Here is a 21,390-nt window from a genome sequence, read left to right as displayed (position 1 = left end):
AACAAGAGTATATATATATTTATATGAGAAGCGAGTCACTACACACAAACATGATAAAAACAAGTTACCACAGCCAAGCCCATTTAACACAAATTCAAGTACTTAACATGGAGCCAATTATAATTAAGTCCATATGATTTTGTTCAACTGAGAAGGGAAACTCAGTTCCTGCAAAGGTATTTAAAAAAAAGTCATTTTTGAATTTGATTTAAAATAGTCATACTCACAACGTGAAGTACAATACTTTTATTGCACAAAATGAGACGTGACAAGTACAATAACATCACTACGGTAACACTTCACCTTTCCTGTAAATCTGGTACCATCGCTTTGATAAGATTGATTTTAGAATACTTTTAAAAAGGTTCACTACTACATGTAAAGTAAACATGAATTAAGGCACTATCATGATCATCTTACTTTAAAAACACCAAGAGACAGCCATCCTTCTGAACTGAGCTGCAGGAATGCTACCATGAGGCCATTAGTGATTTTAAAACAGTTACAGTTCAATGGCTGTGATGGGAGAAAACAGAATGGATCAACATGTGACTCCACAATAATGACTTTAATCAATGAGTGAAAATACAAGTATACAAAATACAAATATTCCAAAACTGGCATATTGTATGCAATAAAGGCACTACACTAATACGACAACAAAAACAAAGGAATATGTTTTGGGAAAATCCAATAGAACGTGTCACTGAATAACTACCTCTTTATTTTCAAGCATGGTGGTGGCTGCAGCATATGACACAGCTGCATAATTACACTGTAGTTGCTTACCAAGAAGACAGTGAATGTTCCTGAGTGACCAGGTTACAGTTTTGACTTAAATCTGTGTAATGATGGGCCGGTGAGTCAGAAGCAGGTGAAACATTTAAATAACACAAAACCAATTGTAACAAGGCTTAAAAATCCTTCTTAAAACCTATCTACACTGATTGAAGTGGATTTAACAAGTGACATCAAGAAGGGATTGTAATTTTCAGCTGGTCAGTTTATGAAGTGCAAAGAGCAAGTATTCCTAATGTGTTGTAGACTTAAGTCAATGTCACACAATGTCTAGATGCAACATTCTACCAAGGAATATTCAACAATGAAATGCGTTACTCTCGTTATTCCAAGTGCATCTTTTCTGCTGACAATGAAAAGGAATCTTTGTTTTTAATGCAGGGTGTGATGTCAGTCAGAAACTATCAAATGAATGGTTACTTTCTATGTTATAGAGTGGAATGTTTTTTCTGCTGGTGTATCCTGAGGTAACTCCCCTCTAAGAACCTCAGTCCGTACAGGCAAATGGCCTCTCTCCCATGTGGACCTTCAGGTGCATCTTCAGGTTGCCAGACTGAGCGAAGCGCATGTGACACTGGGTACAGCTGAAGGGTTTCTCCCCTGTGTGGACCCTCTGGTGCCGCTTTAGGTTGGACGAGTGTGAAAAACTGGCCTGGCACAGGTGGCAGCTGTACGGTTTCTCCCCTGTGTGCATCCTCTGGTGAATCTCCACCTGTTTGGGGAAACTGAAAGCTTTCCCACAGAATGAACACGGGAAGCGCTTCTCTTTGCCATCGGATCTACTGATAGCGTTGCTACTACCGTCATTTGTCAATGGGCTTTTGTAGCCATTTAGTGTTGAGCCACTGGCATTGTCTGAGGTCTGGTTTAACAGGAGAGTGTGAGGAGGACGAAGGCCAGTGAGAGTCTGTGTTGTTGCAGGGTCCATGTTCCAGTTGATAGATCCTATAGAAGGCAGGCTGAAGGCAGCACCTGTTAGTGGGTTAACCTGAGGCGCCATCAGTCTCTCTGAATCACAACTATAGGAGCAGGACGGAGCATCGCTAGCCGAGTCAGTGTCTGTTCTCTCCAGCCGCATACTGACACCTCCCCGTCCCCGCAGACCAAATCTACGCCTCACCCTGGTCTCAGCCGTGCTGTTGTCATGGAGACTTATTTTGGATGTTGTTTTGTGCTCGACTGTCTGTTTCTGGTTGTGGTTAACAGTGTTGTTCCCCAGCCCAGAGTTGAGGATGCTGTCCCATCCATTGACCTCCACTATGTTGCCTCTGGTCCTGGCCTGCTTGATGTCGTCCCCTGGACACATGGCTGCACCAGTCTGAGAATCAAAAATGGCAGAGCAATCTCCTCCGTTAGCGTCCAACCAACCACCTGCAGGAAGAGTTTAGAAAATAGACCTCACAAACATGGCAGAGAACTCTAAATATGGAGTTTTTTTTGTCAATGACCTGGTCAAGTTAATACATTATAATGTGTGTTTTTATATGTAAACATAAGCTGTATTTATTTTATTTTATTATTGAAGAAAATGTAGAAAAACTGCCAGGTGCATCACTTTACCCATTGAAGATCTATTACTGTAAGTAGGCTATATGTATTTCTCCCTCACCTTGCTCCCCCATCTTTAGTCCACTCAGCAGATCAATGCTCTCTGGTCCATCTTCTATTATCTCCTCTTTGACCAGCAGCAGATCAGGCTTCCCATCCTCCATGTCTACTGACTGTAAGAGATACAGAGTGAGAGGATGTTGGATCAAGAAATCTGATATGAGCACCCTGCTATGGAGCATCTTCTGATTGCATAGAACTCATAGTAGTGCCTCATTGCCCAAACATGTTAGTTGATTTGATTACTTTACACTTTAATGGTTTGATAATTCAGAGGCATGTTCCCACACTTAAGACAAAATTAATCAAGACCTGGGCCTGTATCCACAGTCTCTCAGAGTAGAAGTGCTGATCTATGATCTTTCCATTAAATCTTAGTCATTATGATCTAAAAGGCTAAACTGATCCTAGATCAGAACCCTGACCTAATATTATTCCGCCAGTAGTTCACAGTGGGCTCACCTCAGTGAGACTGTGTGTGGTCCTGTTCTGCTCAGCTGGTTCCTCTGTGGGTTCAGGAGGAGGTGTAGTCTGGTTGTCCTCCATGACCATGGTCCCCTCAGGGTTCCCCAGACCCTCCTCCTTCAACATCACCACCTCTGGACCCTCCTCCTAGAAGAGAGAGGTGATACAGATTACAGACATACACTCCCTTTGGTATGTACACACACACAAACAGGTAAGTGTTTACCCATCACACTGCTATATTGTAGTTACAGAATTACTTAATTGTTGTTAAACATCATGGTGTTTAAATAAATATGATTTTGTGGGTAAAGATGAGTCAACTATGATAAGTCAGAAGTCAGACAAACCTCAACTATGTTGACGTGTAAAAAGAAAATGCATGAAAAATGAAAGAGGCTATATATGGACAGGCTTGGTGGCCAAATTGCTCAGCTGAGAGTCGAGTGGAGACTAATGGAGTCTCTTCAGTCTGATGAACCCTTCCCAGCTAGCTAGTTTGTGCTGGCTTGTAGGCAACAGCAGCATGGCGCTAGTTAAAACTTGTAAAAGACTCATGTTTATTTCGACTGGACGAGGGATTAATAACTTGTAGTATTGGGCACCATCTGGATGTCACCGTGGCACAAGCCAGTGTGAATGACCAGCGTTGTTTCGTGGTTCGTCCCACTGTTGCTTCACCGGGCAGCTGTATTACATGTTGCTAACGTGGCCAACTTGTTCTGAACTGACAGAACGTCCCCACTCAACGGCCGCTGCGTGACATACAACATGCCTGTTGCCCAAAATGTATGTTCGAATAGCCTCTCCAGTGTACAGTAGGCGTTTGTGTAGGTATATTTAGTAAGTGTATAATGGTTATAAAGCGCTGTCTGGAGAATAAGGTGAGATCAGATGTGATGTGTACTAAAGAGAGATTCAATTAAAGTCTTAGAATGAAAAGTCCCATTTTGTGTTTATTAACCCTTTACACGTGGGAATTGGACTATATGGATAGGAACGGTTTCTTACAGAACTAAAAAAATAAAACCATACATAACCATGGTAGCAATTGAAAGGGAACAGTTGAGATAATTAGACCAAAACTGGGCACAACAGTTTACCTGACAAGATCCAATCTAAACATGACACTTGATTTTATGTGCATTTTCCATTTACTGTACATTTTGCAACAGTTGTTGACAACAAACTCTGAACACACTCTGGATACATTCAGTAACAAAATAAGAATATTCCTGGGCAATGTGGGGTAGGTGCAACATAAGACCAGAAAATGACCAGAGTTTGAGTGAGAGGACTAACTGGTGTCTCCAAGTGGCCACACACTTCTCCAAAGTGTGCACAGTTTCTAAGAAATTTCAATGCACTTTTTATGACTCAGAGTCTTCAACTATAAAAATGTACTTTTTTTGCTCTCCTAGCTGTGCTGTTGCGGAACTAGAGCAAACACACTTGTAGTTCTGTTTCGGAACAACCCTGCATCCCCGCCATCACACAATTACTGTTGTTTACACAATCCAAAAATAGTCCATTATAAATCACAATCTGGCTAAAGTGGACAGTCTGAAAGCTTGTTCTATTGCAAACATGACTAGCTAAGGTATGAAATACAAATCTTACAGTGTTAGGCTTTCACAAAGTAAATCAGAGAAACAGATTGTCATTGTGGTGCGCATAGAATGGAGTCACGAGTGCATTCAGGTGCGTGTTCAGCACTTCACAATAAACAAACATAGGATCAGTCTGTTCAGAAGAACCCAGGGTATGACGACATCACATCTTGTAACTGCACATCAAACATCGTGATCAGAAACGTTGACACTGTATATGACATGAGTTAGATTTGGAGATGTGAAGTGCAGATTTGGCTTGCTTGTATGACGGTGGTATTTATAAGAATCCTCAACGTCTCATCTTTCACGATACATCGAGTCGTCTTAATTTACAGCATTTCCCTCAGTCAAAACCCATTCAGTGATGTACAGCTACCACATTCCAATGTTTGCTTATTAGTGACCAACTCCTCCATTTACAACCTGTATATGGTTACGAGTGTATTTAACAAGTGTTAAATACTCCATATAAAAACCACACATGCATGTCAACAAAAAATCTGAATGAACTTAATAAACTGCATTCATTTTCTCATTAAGTAGTTGGAAGTAATGAAATAGGCATTTATAAAACATATAGCTTACACAGTACTTTTAAGGCTTATAGATCATACAATGCCTGGACGCAGAATTATATCTATGACTCGTTATTCCAAATTCATCTGTGGATCTTTACTGCTGACAACAATGAAAATTCATCTTTGACTTTAATGCAGCATTTGATCTACACGTGAGAAGCGATCAAGTGGAATGGTTACTTTTCATGTTATAGAGTGGAATGTTTTTTCAGCTGGTGTATCCTGAGGTAGCTCCTTTCTGAGAACCTCTTCCCACAGTGCGTACAGGGGAACGGCCTCTCTCCTGTGTGGACCTTCAGGTGCATCTTCAGGTTGCCAGCCTGGGTGAAGCGCATGTGACACTGGGGGCAGCTGTAGGGTTTCTCCCCTGTGTGGACCCTCTGGTGCCTCTTCAGGTGCCCAGCCTGGGCGAAACACATTTGACACTGGGTACAGCTGAAGGGTTTCTCCCCTGTGTGGACCCTCTGGTGCCTCTTCAGTTTGCCAGCCTCGGTGAAGCGCATGTGACACTGGGTACAGCTGAAGGGTTTCTCCCCAGTGTGGACCCTCTGGTGGAGCTCCACCTTCTGGAGGCAGCTGAAGCCTTTGTTACAGAGCATGCAGAGGAACGGTTCATCTTCACTACCGCCTGATGTTGCTCCCCCTCCCAAAACCTGGGCCCCTTGGTCCTTTGAGTTCAAAACCTGATCAAAAAGGATGCGGCCGTGTGAATTGGAAGGCCCCATTGACGTGGACACTAGGTCGCGATCTCTGAGCGCATGTAAAGGGGAGTGGGTCTCAATATTTGGATTTGTCTCTAAACTTTCCCTGTAATCTAATAAAGCTCTGCCTTGAGAGAGTCCTTCCCCTAAGTGAGTCTCATCCACATTCCATGTCAGAGGAGCGTCGCCCTCCACTTTCACAGTCACCTCATCTACGATTATAACCTCCCCTTTCTTATCTAGGCACCCTTCAGAGTACACATTACTACTGTACCGGTTCCAGTCCCCTCTAGACAGATCCGTCTGTGTCTCTAAACCCAAGGGCATGTTGCCAGGGTCCATCTCTGTAGTGTAAGAACAAGACAGATCATTGCCAGTCTCTAACGCGTAACCTGAGTCCCGATGGGAATGAACTGTCCTCGGGTTCGGGTTACCGTAAAGTAAATACTCTAAGCCAGGAGCAGGAGGACAGCCCAGTCGCCTCAGCCCCAGTATCTCTGGGTCTGATCTGTGGTCAGATCCTGTGTGTAATAGCCGCCTGTGCATTACAGTTAAAGTCTCGGCGTCTGTCTCTGACTTGAGGACGGCGTCCAGCATTCCACTGACCTCCGTGATGCTGTGTCGGGTCCTTGGCTGGGGCGAGGCGGTGAGGTCCTCCGTGGCTACAGGGGGCGGCACTCCAGCCGCTGCTCTAGTCTGGATGTCTCGTGGGTCCTCTCCTTCAGTCCTCTCCTGTTTAACCTGTGACGATCCTCCAGAACCAGCAGCCTCTGCATCTGCAGACTGACACATGAGGTTTATTTTATCTTTATTCAACTAGGAAAGTCAGTTAAGGACAAATTCTTATTTACAATGACGGCCTACCCCCAGATGACGCTGGGCCAATTGCGCGCCGCCCTATGGGACTCCCAATCACAACCGGATGTGATGCAGCCTGAATTCAAACCAGGTACTGCAGTGACACCTCTTGCACTGCGATGCAGCGTCTTTAACCACCACGCCACTCGGGAGCCCCTGAGGTTATTACCGGTAGGTACATGAACTGAATTGGATAACAATGTCATAGGGAAGTCTCACAAGCTCCTGGACCACATTTGATGTACTGTAATGTTACACTATGACACTAACCTCTATCAAAATAACATGCTGGGTTGAGGTTCCACTCCCCTCATCTACAGCTATGGGTGTGTCATCTCTCCACGCGTTGTGTCCCACTGGCTTCACAAAGCTCATGTAGCCTCCAGTGAGATGTCCTTCACCTGAGGGAGTGATTGGGGGAAAAGGGGTGGTTAAGTTAGGTTGTGTTAATGCTCAACGCTATATTGTACACTGACCGAATACCCATACTTGCGTCAAATATTAGGCTGTTTGAGTATGCGAAAATAAAATATTTTATAGTACACAAATGTTCAAAAATCTAGTAGGCTTTAAAATGGTAGGATGTTCTAATAATTTTGGCTTTTCATCTAGTAGAATTAACTTCGGGAATTTCCCAGCCACAATGCATTGGAAGGAGGAGTTTTGATAACAAAACAACTTATGGTAAATTGCGAAGCTTCTGCGGTGGTGTTCAAATGTAAGTAGTTTTTGTTCTCAAATTTATCACACTTATTTCATCGTACAAGATCGTAACTCCCAATTGGATATCACAAGAAAAAAAATATGAATAAAAAACCTGCACACTGCTCTTGCTAGCGTTACTTTTTTATTTTAAGCTTCATGGGTCGGCCCCTTGGCCTTCGTCAAAGCTCCTCTGCTTCCTCCTCCTGCATGCATTGCAGCCTGCCTCAGCCTTCGCCACATCACTGTCTGTCTCAGTAGCCTCCTCTCTGTTAAAGTAAACATAGTAGCCTATATTTTGCTCCTACTAAAGTAGGCTCCGTTTAACATTAGCTTCTTACTTCACTCTTCTAGCTAGCTAAGTAATACTAGACAGAGCCCTTCAACATTACTGCAATAACAGTCTCTGCCGGCAGCTAGCCACCTGACTGACTATCTACACTGAACAAAAATATAAAACGCAACATGAAGTGTTGGTCCCATGTTTCATGAGCTGAAATAAAAGATACCAGAAATGTTCCATGCGCATAAAAATCTTATTTCTCTCAAATTGTGGACAATTTGTTTACATCCCTGTTAGTGAACATTTCTCCTTTGCCAAAATAATCCATCCACCTGACAGGTGTGGCATATCAAGAAGCTGATTAAACAGCATGATCATTACACAGGTGCACCTTGTGCTGGGGACAACAAAAGGCCACTCACACAATGCAATGCCACAGATGTCTCAAATTGAGGGAGTGCGCTAATTGGCATGCTGACCGCAGGAATGTCCACCAGAGCTGTTAGAGAATTGAATGGTAATTTCTCTACCATAAGCCACCTCCAACATCATTTAAGAGAATTTGGTAGTACGTCTAACCGGCCCCGCAACCACAGACCATGTGTAAACTGTAGGTTTTAGGCAATTCTACATGTCTGAAGACTTTGGCAGAATCGTTTTTAATACCGCACAAATTATCTAAATGACAGGCTACTTTGACAAACTTTGATCAATAAATAAAACAACCTTACCTTGAATCCATCAATAGACTAGGCCTACGTGTGTAGAGACACATTATAGGCCACAGAGGAAATTTGTCCTAAAACTGCTTTCCAGTTTATCTGACTCACCCAATGACGCGCAGCTCACTCACTGGTGATGGCCGATGCGCTCATGCCAAATGCCTTTCTCTCATTTTACTTTGTAAAACAGTATTTGGAAGTTGATCAAATATTTTGGTAGCCTACAGCAGACAGATTAGATTATCTTTTCAGCAGGAGCCATTTGCTTTCCAACCTGTGATTGTATAATACTTGTTTTTATCTGCATGCTTTTTGTTCACTGACATATTTACAGTGCATTCCAAAATGTAGGACCATACCTTGTTATTAGGCTACACTCCAGAGCTAGGCTATTCTTCAAAATAAGCTATTGGTCCTTTGACACATTTTTTTGTGGTGTAGTAGGCTATTCTAAATTATTTAATTTATTTCTGAACAGACAGCATCAACTATAACTTTGGAAAATGTATTTCAATATATCAGGGGTGCTGCAGCTCCTACAGAACCCTTCGCACTTCTATAATGAAACAGATGCCATGCAACGCTGGAGAGAGAAGAGTTACAGGCTCATGTCTATAAGAGGGAGAGAGATCATATGAAGTTCTTCTCATTCTAGTTCTGAGAGATACAGGCACGCGTCTCACAGCCACAGTCACACATTGGTCTCAAACATTGTGTAACATTGTAACCTAACCATAAGCCTGGGCCTGCCCAACCCGAATCAACTCTTAAAATATCAGGCCTGGGCTGAATTTCCTGAACTAAACAGTCCAAAACAGCGACGTGCCTGATCCTTTTCCTGCAGGATTCGGCTCAAATTAAGCACTGATATTAACATGGCACAAGTCATGGCAAAATGTGCAGAATTTCCGGAAATGAGCTTTAAAAACAGCACATTTTGCCTGTGATTCTAAAACTTAGGGCCGGGAACGGGACGACTCTGCAAAATGTACCTCTTGCCATTCCTCTATATTGGTCGAGGATCTTGACACTACAGGGACGACTGGCGCGGACGCGGTCTCTAATTGTCCTCTCTGCGCGCTCCCGTACCACCTTCAGTTCCAATTGCTGTAGTTTCCTCCGCAATGTCCTGTTTTCTTTCTGGCTTTGAGACATTTCCAAACGAAACACTGCATAGTCGTCGTCTACGAGTTTACATATCTCTGCCACGGCTGCATTCGCTAGCACCTCCATGATGGAGGCTATTTGAGTGTGAAAAACCATTGTTAGCTAACGTTAGCGGCTACTTAGATAACGTCTATCAACCAAGTCCTGTCTCCAGCGCGAATTAAAGACTACCTGAAGTAAGTATGTGATGCTGTGCTGTTCAATTAGTCATATTTCGAGTTCCAATGTGTAACATAAACGTCTAATTAACAAAAACGCTAACGTGAATTGTTCTTGGTCACTGTTCTCTTCCGTTTACGCACGAAATTTAAATTATTTCTGGTTGGCGTCATTGCTCAAAGGGTGTGGTTAAATGAAAAAGAAATGCGCGCTGTTCTTTGAATTACGGTACTGTTTATTACGTTACACACCAAATCTCCTATGATCAGTATCTTTCAAGCTGAGAGCAGACTTGTTTAGAAAGAATAGTGTGTTAGCAAGAATAGAGTAGAAAATAATAGAACGATCTTAATCCATCTACATCACAGTCCTTGTTCTAGCCAAGGTTTACTGTCTCTCTAAAAACAAAAGTTTGTACACAAGTCTGTTTCAAATGACAAGTTAACAAAGGGTTATGAGGGGTAATATAGTTCACATACCTTCATTGATAGATTCTAGAGAGTCTATGACGTTAAAATACAATATCTTCTACTCTGGTTCTTTGGGCCACGGTGCTAATTTTGAACTTCACAAAATAACCTTATCTTTCATATCAGCTAGAAATAATAATAATAAAAAGGATAAATTACTACATACATTTATAGGGCTAATTAGGGTTCCCACATATATACAGCAAGTAGTGACAATTTGCTTTGAAAATCCAATAATTATGTAGCCAATCAGTCACCAGGTGAGTGGATGAAGGCAAATAGACTTGTTTTTAACACACCTCAAACTTAATAGGGTGTGTTACGAATCCCTTTTGGCCAGACAGTCTAGGGGGGGGATGGTAATGAGACCCGTAACATAACTCATGCAATTTATAATAGTGACAAAGTAAAAGTGTGAACAAAATAACCACGACAACTGAAATCTACCATCAAACTCAGGGTTTATTGTAAAACACACAGTAATGGGGGGGGGGGGGGCGGGGGGCGGGAAAAGGGGCTGAGCTGGACCCAAGGAAAGAAACAATAAGTATTCAAAAACACCCCTAAGCTAGACTAGCCTACTTTAACAGCTAACTAACCAAAAATACAGTGGGTGGTCCGCCCAGTTCTAACTAGTGTATTTAACAAAGTTTACCTACGGGTAGTGTATGCCCATGGGAGACTTGTCTTGGTTCCCCCTTTTCCCACCAGCAAACAAACAAACACCATAACCAAAAATAATACTCACAGGTGATGACAAAGTGCTATGGAGGTGCTCAATACATAAAGAGAGTGAACCAGCGAGATCTACAGACATGGCATTTACAGAGAGATTGAGCTCCACAGCAAACAACTGACAGGGTTTTTAAACAAAGGGAAAGGAACAGTGATTGGGTAGGAAACAGGAGGTGCGTCTTCTGATTGATGATTGGTGACTGATGATTTTCACCTGTGAGGGGAGAAGGAGAGAAAAGAAACACACACACAGGATACACACACAGGATAATTGTATCCGTAACAGGGTGTTACCTTGAATGAATGAATATTGACTGTAGTAGTCCTTTGTATCTTGTTTGGCGTTTTCTTGCATTAGTTTGATTGCTATAAGAACTATGAGCTCACACACCATTACGTTAAAGCACATGGGTCTTCATGGATCCCCTGATGTGTGTTTACCACCACCATTTGTCTGACCATAGTGGTCGGGAGTGTAATTCCCCGAATAATACCAGATTATAAGATGCACCCAAATTGGTTCCAACACAGCGCTTTATTTACGGATGACAGACTGAAGACCCGAGGAGACCACCTGTGCTAATAGCTATCTAGCGTGCTCTGAACACCTGTGTGTAACGGAAGGAACAACGCCAGAAAAGTGTTTTAATTGAAAAATACTGTTGGCTGTAACTGTGTTAAACCCGCTTAAAACAGTGTGCAGTAAGTGTATATTTTGCTTTTGTGAAATTATTTAGACGTGATATTAAAGTAAAGGGCTTTATGTTTCTACAATCGTATCGCAATTGAGAATCGATCCACGTTTAGATGGAGTATTTGACAGTTTTGGCTGCCAGAACCAGTCTCCCTATAAACATAACATAACGTCCTTGGACGTTAAGGAGTAACGATAGGTTGTCAGACCCATCCTTTGACCTCCACTATGTCGCCGATGATCCTGCCCTGCTCAGTTATGTTGTCCCCTGGACTCTTGTCTGCACCGGTCTGGGAATCCAAGGTAGCCGTCCAGTCTCCTGCAGCCAAGCACCTGTTTTTTTGTTTTTTACAATTACCTGGTCAAGTTCATACATTACAATTTGGTTATGTATGTAAGAATAAGTTGTTTTGATTTAATTTTATAAATGAAGAAAATCATGAAAAAATAGCCAGGTGCATCACTATTCCCATTGAAGATCTATTACTGTATGTAGTTTATATGTATTTCTCCCTTACCTTGCTCCCCCATCTTTAGTCCACTCAGCAGATCAATGCTCTCTGGTCCGTCTTCTATTGTCTCCTCTTTGACCAACAGCAGATCAGGCTTCCCATACTCTCCCGAGAACCTCTTCTCACAGTGCGTACAGGCGAACGGCCTCTCTCCTGGGTGTACCTTTCAGGTGCATCTTCAGGTTGCCAGCATGGGTGAAGCGCATCTGACAATGGGTACAGTTGAATGATTTCTCCCCTGTGTGAACCCTCTGGTGGATTTCCACCTTTTGGTGTCAGCTGAAGCCTTTTGTTACAGAACATGCAGAGGAACTGTTTCTCTTTAATACTGCCTGATGTGGCTCCCCCCTCCTAACGTGGCATCTGAGTCTGGATGGGAATGAACAACCCTCATGCTCGGGTTACCATAAAGTATACTCTGAGCAGGAGGACAGCCCAGTCGCCCCAGCCCCAGTCTCTCTGGGTCTGACTTGTGGTCAGATCCTGTGTGTAAGAGCCTTTGTGTTAAAGTCGATGTGTCTGTCTCTGACTTGAGGATGACGTTCAGCGTTCCACTGACCTCCATGGTATGGCAATTGCACCGCTTCCAACTGAAGGGCTCTCCAGGGGGTGGTGCAGTCAGCCCAACACATCACCAGTTGTACAGTGCCTGCCCTCCATAACATCTACAGCACCCAGTGTCACAGGAAGGCCAAGAAGATCATCAATGAGCCACGGCCTGTTCACCCCGCTACAAACAGTCATCACTTGCCTTAGTCACTGTTCTAGCCGGCCCCCACCCGGTACTCTACCCTGCACCTTAGAAACTGCTGCCCTATGTACATAGTCATTGAACACTGGTCACTTTAACAATGTTTACATTCAGATTTTTTTGGGTTCATCACCCATCTTCACAAAATACCCCAAAATGACAAAGTGAAAACATGTCTAGACCTTTTTGCTAATTTACTGAAAATGACATACAGAAACATTTAATTTACATACCACTGAGTCAATACTTTGTAGAAGACTCTTTTTGGGTAAGTCTAAGAGCTTTCCACACCTGGATTGTGCAACATGTGCCCATTATTCTTTTAAAAATTCTTCAAGCTCATTCAAATTGGTTGCTGATCATTGCTATACAACCATTTTCAGGTCTTGCCATAGATTTTAAAGTAGATTTAAGTCAAAACTGTAACTCGGCCACTTCGTCTTGGTAAGTAACTCCAGTGTTCATTTGGCCATGTGTTTTAGGTTATTGTCCTGCTGAAAGGTGAATTCAGACTGGACCAGCAGACTGAACCAGGTTTTCTAGGATTTTTTTCTGTGCTTAGCTCCATTTTTTTATGCTGAAAAACTCCCCAGTCCTTAACGATTACAAGCATACCCATAACATTATGCAGCCACCACTATGCTTGAAAATATGGAGAGTGGTACTCCGTGATGTTTTCTATTGGATTTGCCCCCAAACATAACACTTTGTATTCAGGACAAAAAGTGAATTGCTTTGCCACAATTTTTGCAGTATTACTTTAGTGCCTATATTAGTACCTTATCCTGTACAGGATTCCTTCTTTTCACTCTGTTAATTAAGTTAGTATTGTGGAGTAAATACAATGCTGTTGATCCATCTTCAGTTTTCTCCTATCACAGCCATTAAACTCGAACTGTTTTAAAGTCACCATTGGCCTCACAATGGTGAAATCCCTGAGCGGTTTCCTTCCTCTCTGTCAACTGAGTCAGGAACGACACCTTTATCTTTGTAGTGACTGGGTGTATTGATACACAATACAAAGTGTAATTAATAACTTCACCATGCTCAAAGGGATATTCAATGTCTGCTTTTGTTTACCCATCTACCAATAGGTGCCCTTCTTTGCGGGGTATTGGAAAACCTACCTGGTCTTTGTGGTGGAATCTATATTGGAAATTCACTGCTCGACTGAGGGCTCTTACAGATAATTGTATGTGTGGGATACAGAGATGAGGTAGTCATTCAAAAATCCATTCAACTTATTTTGCAAGTTTTTACACCTGAACTTATTTAGGCTTGCCATAACAAAGGGGTTGAATACTTATTGACTCAAGACATTTCAGATTTTCATTTTGGATTCACCTGTAAACATTTAAGAACATAATTCCACTTTGACATTATGGGATGGTGTGTAGGCCAGTGATGACAAATCTCAAGTGAATCCATTTTAAATACAGGCTGTAACACAACGAAATGTGAAAAAGTCAAGGGGTGTGAATACTTTGAAGGCTCTGTGTATTTAAATGATATAGAAATCAATATCAAGCCATGGCTGTAATTTTTGCCTTGATATATTTCATGATGTGTAGCCTAACAGGTGAGGTGCCAAATCTAGATTCAGTGCATTATAATAGGATCAAATAAAATAACATTGTATTGGTCATGTACACATTTTTCAGATGTTATCCCAGGTGCAGCAAAATGCTTCTGTTTCTAGCTCCAACAGTGCAGGAATACCCTAGAGCACACAAAAAAATGATACATATCTCGGCCTAAACATCAGCGCCACAGGTAACTTCCACAAAGCTGTGAACGATCTGAGAGACAAGGCAACAAGGGCCTTCTATGCCATCAAATGGAACATAATATTTGACATACCAATTAGGATCTGACAAAAAATACTTGAATCAGTTATAGAACCCATTGCCCTTTATGGTTGTGAGGTCTGGGGTCCGCTCACCAACCAAGAAATCACAAAATGGGACAAACACCAAATTGAGAGCCTCTGCATGCAGAATTCTGCAAAATATCCCCTGCGTACAACGTAAAACCCAAAATAATGCATGCATAGCAGAATTAGGACGATACCCGCTAATTATCAAAATCCAGGAAATTAAATTAAATTCTACAACCACTTAAATGGAAGATATTCCAAATCTTCCATAACAAAGCCATCACCTACAGAGAGATAAACTTGGAACAGAGTCCCCTAAGCAGGCTGGTCCTGGGACTCTGTTCACAAATAGACCCAAGTGAGTCCCAGGACAACACAATTAGACCCAACAAAATCATGAGACAACAAAAAGATAATTACTTGACACATTAGAAAGAATTAAAAAACAACAGTGCAACTAGAATGCTATTTGGCCCTAAACAGAGAGTACACAGTGGCAGAATACCTGATGACTGACTGACCCAAAATGAAGGAAAGCTTTGACTATGTACAGACTCAGTGAGCGTAGCCTTGCTATTGAGAATGTTCGGCGTAGGCAGACCTGGCTCTCAATAGAAGACAGGCTATGTGCACACTGCTCACAAAATGAGGTGGAAACTGAGTTGCATTTCCTAAACTCCTGCCAAATGTATGACCATATTAAAGACACAAATTTCCTTAAGATTACACAGACCCACAAAGAATTTGAAAACCACATCCAATTTTGATAAACTCTCTTATCTATTGGGTGAAATCCGACAGTGTGCAATCACAGTAGCAAGATGTGTGACCTGTTGCCAAAAGAAAAAGGGCAACCAGTGAAGAACAAACACCTTTGTAAATACAACCCATATTTATGTTTATTTATTTTCCCCTTTTTTACTTTAACTAGTTGCACATCGTTACAACACTGATGGGGCCAAGTAGCTAGTGGAATAGTGGTGAGTTTTTTTTGACTGGGTCTACGATTAATTAGTAGGGCAAATGTTCTATGATGTCTAATGAGCTTCCACTCCAGAACAGTAAGTGGAAACACACAGCTAGATAGAGGAATACATGAATAGCGGAGGCCGTGACCAGCAGACGTGACATTTTGGGGAGAGCTTTTGCAGAGACGGGGAAGGTGGTTGGAAGGGCGCGCTTGTTTGAAGGAGGAAGACGGTGAGCTTGAGTCAGTTAAAAATGGCTTGGAAAAGGGAGATGGTTTGTTAAAGGAGAATGGTAGAACGTGTAAGCAGTGTGAGCTGAAGAGAATGATGGCGAACTATCGGAGATGGTATGTGTGATGATGTTCTCGGAGCCTGAAGCTTGCACCGAGGGTCAGGATAAAGATGAGTCTGTGACAGTAGGAGTGAAGTTTTGGTAAAAAGTGGACCCTTGCCTTTTGGTTGATCGATTTGTGGTTTCAGGGTGGGTGAAAACAGAGTTTGGTACTGTGGAATCGGTGAGGGTAACCAGAAGTGGTCTTGTGATAGTTGTTTGTGTTTCTGCTGGTCAGAGGGAGAAGGCGCTCGGCATTAAACGAATGGGGGCAAGAAATGTGAATTATTTTGCTCTCAAGAAAAGGGCGCCATTGAAAGGAGTGATTGCTGGGGAAGCAGTAAATGTAAAAGTTGACCAACTGAAGGGGAAGATTCCCGGTGTTTGTGGTGCTTGTCGTTTGGTGCGACGCAGACGGGGGTGAGAGTGGTGAAACAGCAGTCATTGTCTGTTCTTTTGAGTTTTGATGATGAGTCTTTGCCCGACAAAGTGATGTTACTTATCCTGTACAAGCTTTTGTGCGATATACATTATGTTGTTACAGGTGTCAAGCTTATGGGCATGTGGAAGCAGTGTGTAGGAGGGAGGTTCCTAGGTGTGAGAAGTGTGCAGAACGGCATGAGACAAAGGAATGTGTAGCATTGGGAAAGTAGTGGTATGTGTTAATTTTAGGGGTGCCCATGGGGCTGAGGATCAGAAATGTCCTGTGCGAGAGAGGCAGGTTGAGGTTTCCAGGGTTAGAGTAGTGCAGAAGTTGTCATATGCTGAGGCAGTGAAGAAAGTAGATGAAGATGGCTCAAGGGGGAGAGATACTGAGAGGAGTGGTGTGAGTAGTAGATCTGTACCAGTAGAGGGTTAGGCCAGCAAGTGATATGTTTCAGTAAGAATGGATTTTTAGCATTTATAGCAATGGTTATCAACTGTACTGCAGGGATAGAACGTAACTTGCAGAAATTGAGGTTGTGGTGGCAGCTGCAGAGAGGTATTTGGGTGTGCGAGACTTGACATCAGAAGAGTTACAGGGTGGGTTAAGTGGTGGTGTCCCATCCTTCCAGGTTGTTGACATGAGGTAGGACTAAATAGATTTAAGTAGTGGATTAGGGTGGTGTTATTTTAATTGAATTTATTTGTTGATTTTTTTGTGAATGTAGTTAGATGGTGGGGTATTTTTATTTTTCAAGCAAAGTATAAGGGAGTTGTACTCCAGTCTAGTAGGTGGCAGTAATACAACATATTGGGCTCCCGAGTGGCACAGCGGTCTAAAGGCACTGCAACTCAGTGCAAGAGGCGTCACTATCTGGTTTAAATCCAGTCTGTATCACATCCGGCCGTGATTGGGAGTCCCATAAGGCGGCGCACAATTGTCACAGCGTTGTCCGGGTTTGGCCGGAGTAGGCCGTCATTGTAAATAAGAATTTGCTCTTAACTGACTTGCCTAGTTAAAGAAAGGTTATTTAAAATGTAAAAAAATATTGGATGCCAACCGCAGTTAAACCTCATCGAAGAAGGGGAGGCCGTGAATGGCCTCACACTCCAGTACAGTAGGTGGCGTTGTATGCACGTCGCGGTTGCGATCCGCCAATACTAATTTAGAGAAGAAGTGAACCGTGACCAAGAATCATTTCAACGTTAGCTTTTTTGTGTTATTTAGACGTTTATTAATACTCTGGAACTCAAACTATGACTAATTTAATTGTACAACATCACACGTTTACCTCATGTATTCTTTAATTCGCGTTGGAGACCAGGACTTGGTTGATATACGTTATCTAGGTAACGTTAACTAGCCGCTAACATGGCTAACTGTATGGTTTTTCATACTCAAATAGCCTCCATTATGGAGGTGCTAGCGAATACAGCGGTGGCAGATATCTGTAAACTCGTAGACGACGACTATGCAGTGTTTCGTTTGGAAATGACTCAAAGCCAGAAAGAAAACCGAGCATTGCGGAGGAAACTTCAGCTACTGGAACTGAAGGTGGCACGGGACCGCGTCCTCGCCAGTCGTCCCAGTAGTGTCAAGATCCTCGACCGAAACAGAGGAATGGCAAGAGGTACATTTTGCTGGAGGCTGCGGGGCTGTCGCCCGGTTCTCCTCTGCGCGTGTGTGACCTTAGATACTTTAACCCCTATGGTTAACCATAATTCGCTCTTGTTCAGTTTGGGATAGTATGCAATAATTCCCCTGATTACGTATCCATCATATTCTAACCAGATTCTTGATTTACTGCATTTCCTATTATTTACTCATCGAAAACAATGATGCATGAAACTTCATCTCAAAATAGTATATCAAGAAGTTATGCGAAGTGTTATTTTACATTCCTGCCAATACCCATACTTGTGTACTAAATAGTATGCAAAAAAATGAAATAGTACTACGAATGCGTCATCTAAAGAGTGATTGACTCCCGCCATTAGTTTATTTTGGTACAACGCGTCAATTTATGATTATCAGCTGTTGTCAAAAACTTGAGTCAGAAAAGATGAGTGAATTCTACTAGATTAAACGCCAAAATAAGTATACAGTTTAAGTATGTAGTATGCTAGTATTGGTATTCAGACACGGCCAGTGCCAATAGACCTTTGAGCATTGACAGTAGCTAACCTAATCACTTGTTTTCCCCCCAATCACTCTCTCGGGTGAAGGACATCTCACTGGAGGCCATAGGAGCTTTGTAAAGCCAGCAGGACACAATACATGGAGAGATGACCAACCAATCACTGTTGATGAGGGTAGTGGAACCTCAACCCATCATGTTATTGTGATAGAGGTTAGTGTAATAGTGTTGCATAAAGTGTTACTTTGTACAGCATGTCAAATGTGTCTTGTTTATTTCAGAAAGGCTCCCCTCAGCTATTCATTTCCTTACATGTACATCCTGTCATAGGGATCCTTGTGAGACTTCTCTATGACATTGTTATCCTATTCAAATCATATACTGGTAAGAACATCCTCTTCTTGTGTCAGTCTGTAGATGCTGAGGATGCAGGGCCTGGGGTCAAGCTGGAGAGGTCTGAAGGAGAGGACCCAGGGCAAAGCACAGACATCCAGACTGGAGCGGCTGGAGTGCTCCCTGTAGCCACGGAGGACCCCACCCCCACGCCGCCCAGAACCCGACGCAGCATCACGGAGGTCAGTGGAACGCCGAACGCTGTCCTCAAGTCCGAGACAGACACTGAGACCTTAACTGTAGCACACAGGCTTTTACACACAAGATCTGGCCACAGATCCGATCCAGAGAGACTGGGGCCACTGGGCTGTCCTCCTGCTCCTAGCACAGAGTATTTACCGGTATTTCACCAGAGCCAGAAGACGGTTAATTCCTGTGGAAATACTGATGGTGATGCATTAGACTCTGGTGGTGATGATCTGTCTTGTTTTTACACTACAGAGATGGACTCTGGCAACATATCCTTGGGTTTAGAGACACAGACTGATCTGTCTAGAGGGGACTGGAACCAGTACAGTAGTAGTGTATACTCTGAAGGGTGCCTAGATAAGAAAGGGGAGGTACTAGCGGTAGATGATGTGACTGTCAAAGTGGAGGGCGACACTCCTCTTACATGGAATGCAGACGAGACTCACTTAGGAGAAGGACACTCACAAGATTTCTTACATTACAGGGAAAGCTTAGAGACAAATCCAAATGTCTCGAGCCACTCCCCTGTACGCACGCTCAGGGATCGGGCCCCAGTGTCCACGTCGAAGGGGCCTTCCGATTCACACTGCCGCGTCCTTTTCGATCAGGTATCGAACTCAAACGACAGGGCTAGAGCTCAGGGAGGGGGAAACACATCAGGCAGTAGTAAAGTGAAACGCTTCCTCTGCATGTTCTGTAGCAAAGGCTTCAGCTGCCTCCAGAAAGTGGAGATCCACCAGAGGGTCCACACAGGGGTGAAACCCTTCAGCTGTACCCAGTGTGATATGCGCTTCGCTGAGGCTGGCAGCCTGAAGAGGCACCAGAGGGTCCACACAGGGGAGAAACCCTACAGCTGCCCCCAGTGTCACATGCGCTTTACCCAGGCTGGCAGCCTGAAGAGACACCTGAAGGTCCACATGGGAGAAAGGCTGTTCGTCTGAGGTTCTCAGAGAGGAGCTACCTCAGGATACCCCAGCAGAAAAACAATTCCACTTTATAGCTTATTGCGTTTATATCAAACCATGCTAAGATTACTTTTCATTGTAGTGGGCAAAAAAGATCCACGGATGCATTTTGAATTACGAGAGTAAAATATTTCAGTGTTGAATATTCCTGGGTAGAATATTGCATCCAGACATTGTGTGATATACACTGAGTGTACAAAACATTATGAACACATCGCTAATATTGAATTGCACCCCCCCCTTTTGCCCTCAAAACAACCTCAATTAGTCGGGACGTGGACTCGAAAGCGTTCCACACGGATGCTGGCCCATGTTGACTCCAATGCTTCCCACAGTTGCGTCAAGTTGGCTGGATGTCTTTTGGGTGGTGGACCATTCTTGATACACACGGATAACTGTTGAGCGTGAAAGACCCAGCAGCGTTGCGGTTCTTGACACAAACCGCTGCGCCTGGCACTTGCTACCATACCTCCTTCAAAGGCACTTACATATTTTGTCTTTCCCATTCACCCTCTGAATGGCACACACACAATCCATGTCTCAAGGCTTAAAAATCCTCCTTTAACCTGTCTCCTCCTCTCCATCTACAATGATTTGAAGTGGGGTTAACAGGTGACAATAAGAGATCATAGCTTTCACCTTGTTTCACCTGGTCAGTCTGTCATGGAAAGAGCAGGTGTTAATGTTTTGTACACTCAGTGTATAAAGCACATAAGCCTAAAAAGTCTGTTACATATTGTGTTTGTACTGTGTAGGCTATGTGATGTTCACAAATGCCTATTTCATTATTCATTGAACTGCTTTCCCAAGACACTTTTAATGAGGAAATGAATGCAATTTATCAAGTTCATGCAGATTTTTAGTTGATGTGTATGTATGGTTTTCATATGCTCTATTTAACACTTATGTTTAATAAACATAACATTTTACTTCAAGGCTATCTTTGAGACTTTCTTTAGTATACATCATCTGATCTCACCCTATTCTGCATAAACAGAACTTTATAACCAATATACACTTACTAAATATACCTACACATACCCACACACTAACACACACCTACTGTACATGTCAAAATAGTTTAGTCATGTTTGTCTGACTTGACTTATCATTGCTGACTTATTTTTACCCACAACATCATATTTATGTCCACCATGATGGGTTTAACAACAATGAAGTCATTATGTAACTACAGTATAGAACTCAAACATAGTGGGGCTGGGTAAACACTCCGGGGCCATACTGCAAAAAAATTGACGAATGTTCAGACTAAGCATCAGGCAATGTTCCA

At 42.8% G+C, this 21,390-nt stretch overlaps 2 protein-coding genes across 2 annotated transcripts; one reads left to right on the top strand and one right to left on the bottom strand.

The window, feature by feature from the left end:
- Positions 1 to 231: 231 nt before the first annotated feature.
- On the bottom strand, positions 232 to 9,801 carry LOC115137562 (uncharacterized). The gene is made up of 6 exons (XM_065024887.1): positions 9,321 to 9,801; positions 6,892 to 7,022; positions 6,370 to 6,546; positions 2,869 to 3,018; positions 2,408 to 2,519; positions 232 to 2,169 (listed from the first exon to the last, which is right to left on the bottom strand). Exons 1-6 carry the CDS (start codon positions 9,589 to 9,591, stop codon positions 1,286 to 1,288), a joined length of 1,725 nt encoding a protein of 574 aa, XP_064880959.1. The 5' UTR covers positions 9,592 to 9,801; the 3' UTR covers positions 232 to 1,285.
- A 7,741-nt stretch (positions 9,802 to 17,542) lies between these two features.
- Positions 17,543 to 21,034, top strand: LOC115137400 (zinc finger protein with KRAB and SCAN domains 1-like). The gene is made up of 3 exons (XM_029673714.2): positions 17,543 to 18,045; positions 18,641 to 18,765; positions 18,963 to 21,034. The coding sequence occupies exons 1-3, from the start codon at positions 17,787 to 17,789 to the stop codon at positions 20,073 to 20,075; spliced, it is 1,497 nt and encodes a 498-aa protein (XP_029529574.2). The 5' UTR covers positions 17,543 to 17,786; the 3' UTR covers positions 20,076 to 21,034.
- The last annotated feature ends 356 nt before the right edge of the window (positions 21,035 to 21,390 follow it).

The sequence above is a fragment of the Oncorhynchus nerka genome, linkage group LG11 (genome assembly GCF_034236695.1).
Source record: "Oncorhynchus nerka isolate Pitt River linkage group LG11, Oner_Uvic_2.0, whole genome shotgun sequence".
NCBI lineage: Eukaryota > Metazoa > Chordata > Actinopteri > Salmoniformes > Salmonidae > Oncorhynchus > Oncorhynchus nerka.
Note: the sequence above shows the minus strand (reverse complement) of the source record. Positions and strands in the feature narration are given on the sequence as shown.

Coding starts and splice junctions, on each gene's coding strand:
- LOC115137562 (XM_065024887.1), bottom strand. CDS start 9,591: ATGGTTTTTCACACTCAAATAGCCTCCATCATGGAGGTGCTAGCGAAT. Junction 6,547..6,891: donor AGCATGTTATTTTGATAGAG/GTTAGTGTCATA, acceptor CTCATGTGTCAG/TCTGCAGATGCAGAGGCTGC. Junction 3,019..6,369: donor CCCGACACAGCATCACGGAG/GTCAGTGGAATG, acceptor TCTCTCTTCTAG/GAGGAGGGTCCAGAGGTGGT.
- LOC115137400 (XM_029673714.2), top strand. CDS start 17,787: ATGGCTAACTGTATGGTTTTTCATACTCAAATAGCCTCCATTATGGAG. Junction 18,046..18,640: donor AAACAGAGGAATGGCAAGAG/GTACATTTTGCT, acceptor TCTCGGGTGAAG/GACATCTCACTGGAGGCCAT. Junction 18,766..18,962: donor ATCATGTTATTGTGATAGAG/GTTAGTGTAATA, acceptor TTCTTGTGTCAG/TCTGTAGATGCTGAGGATGC.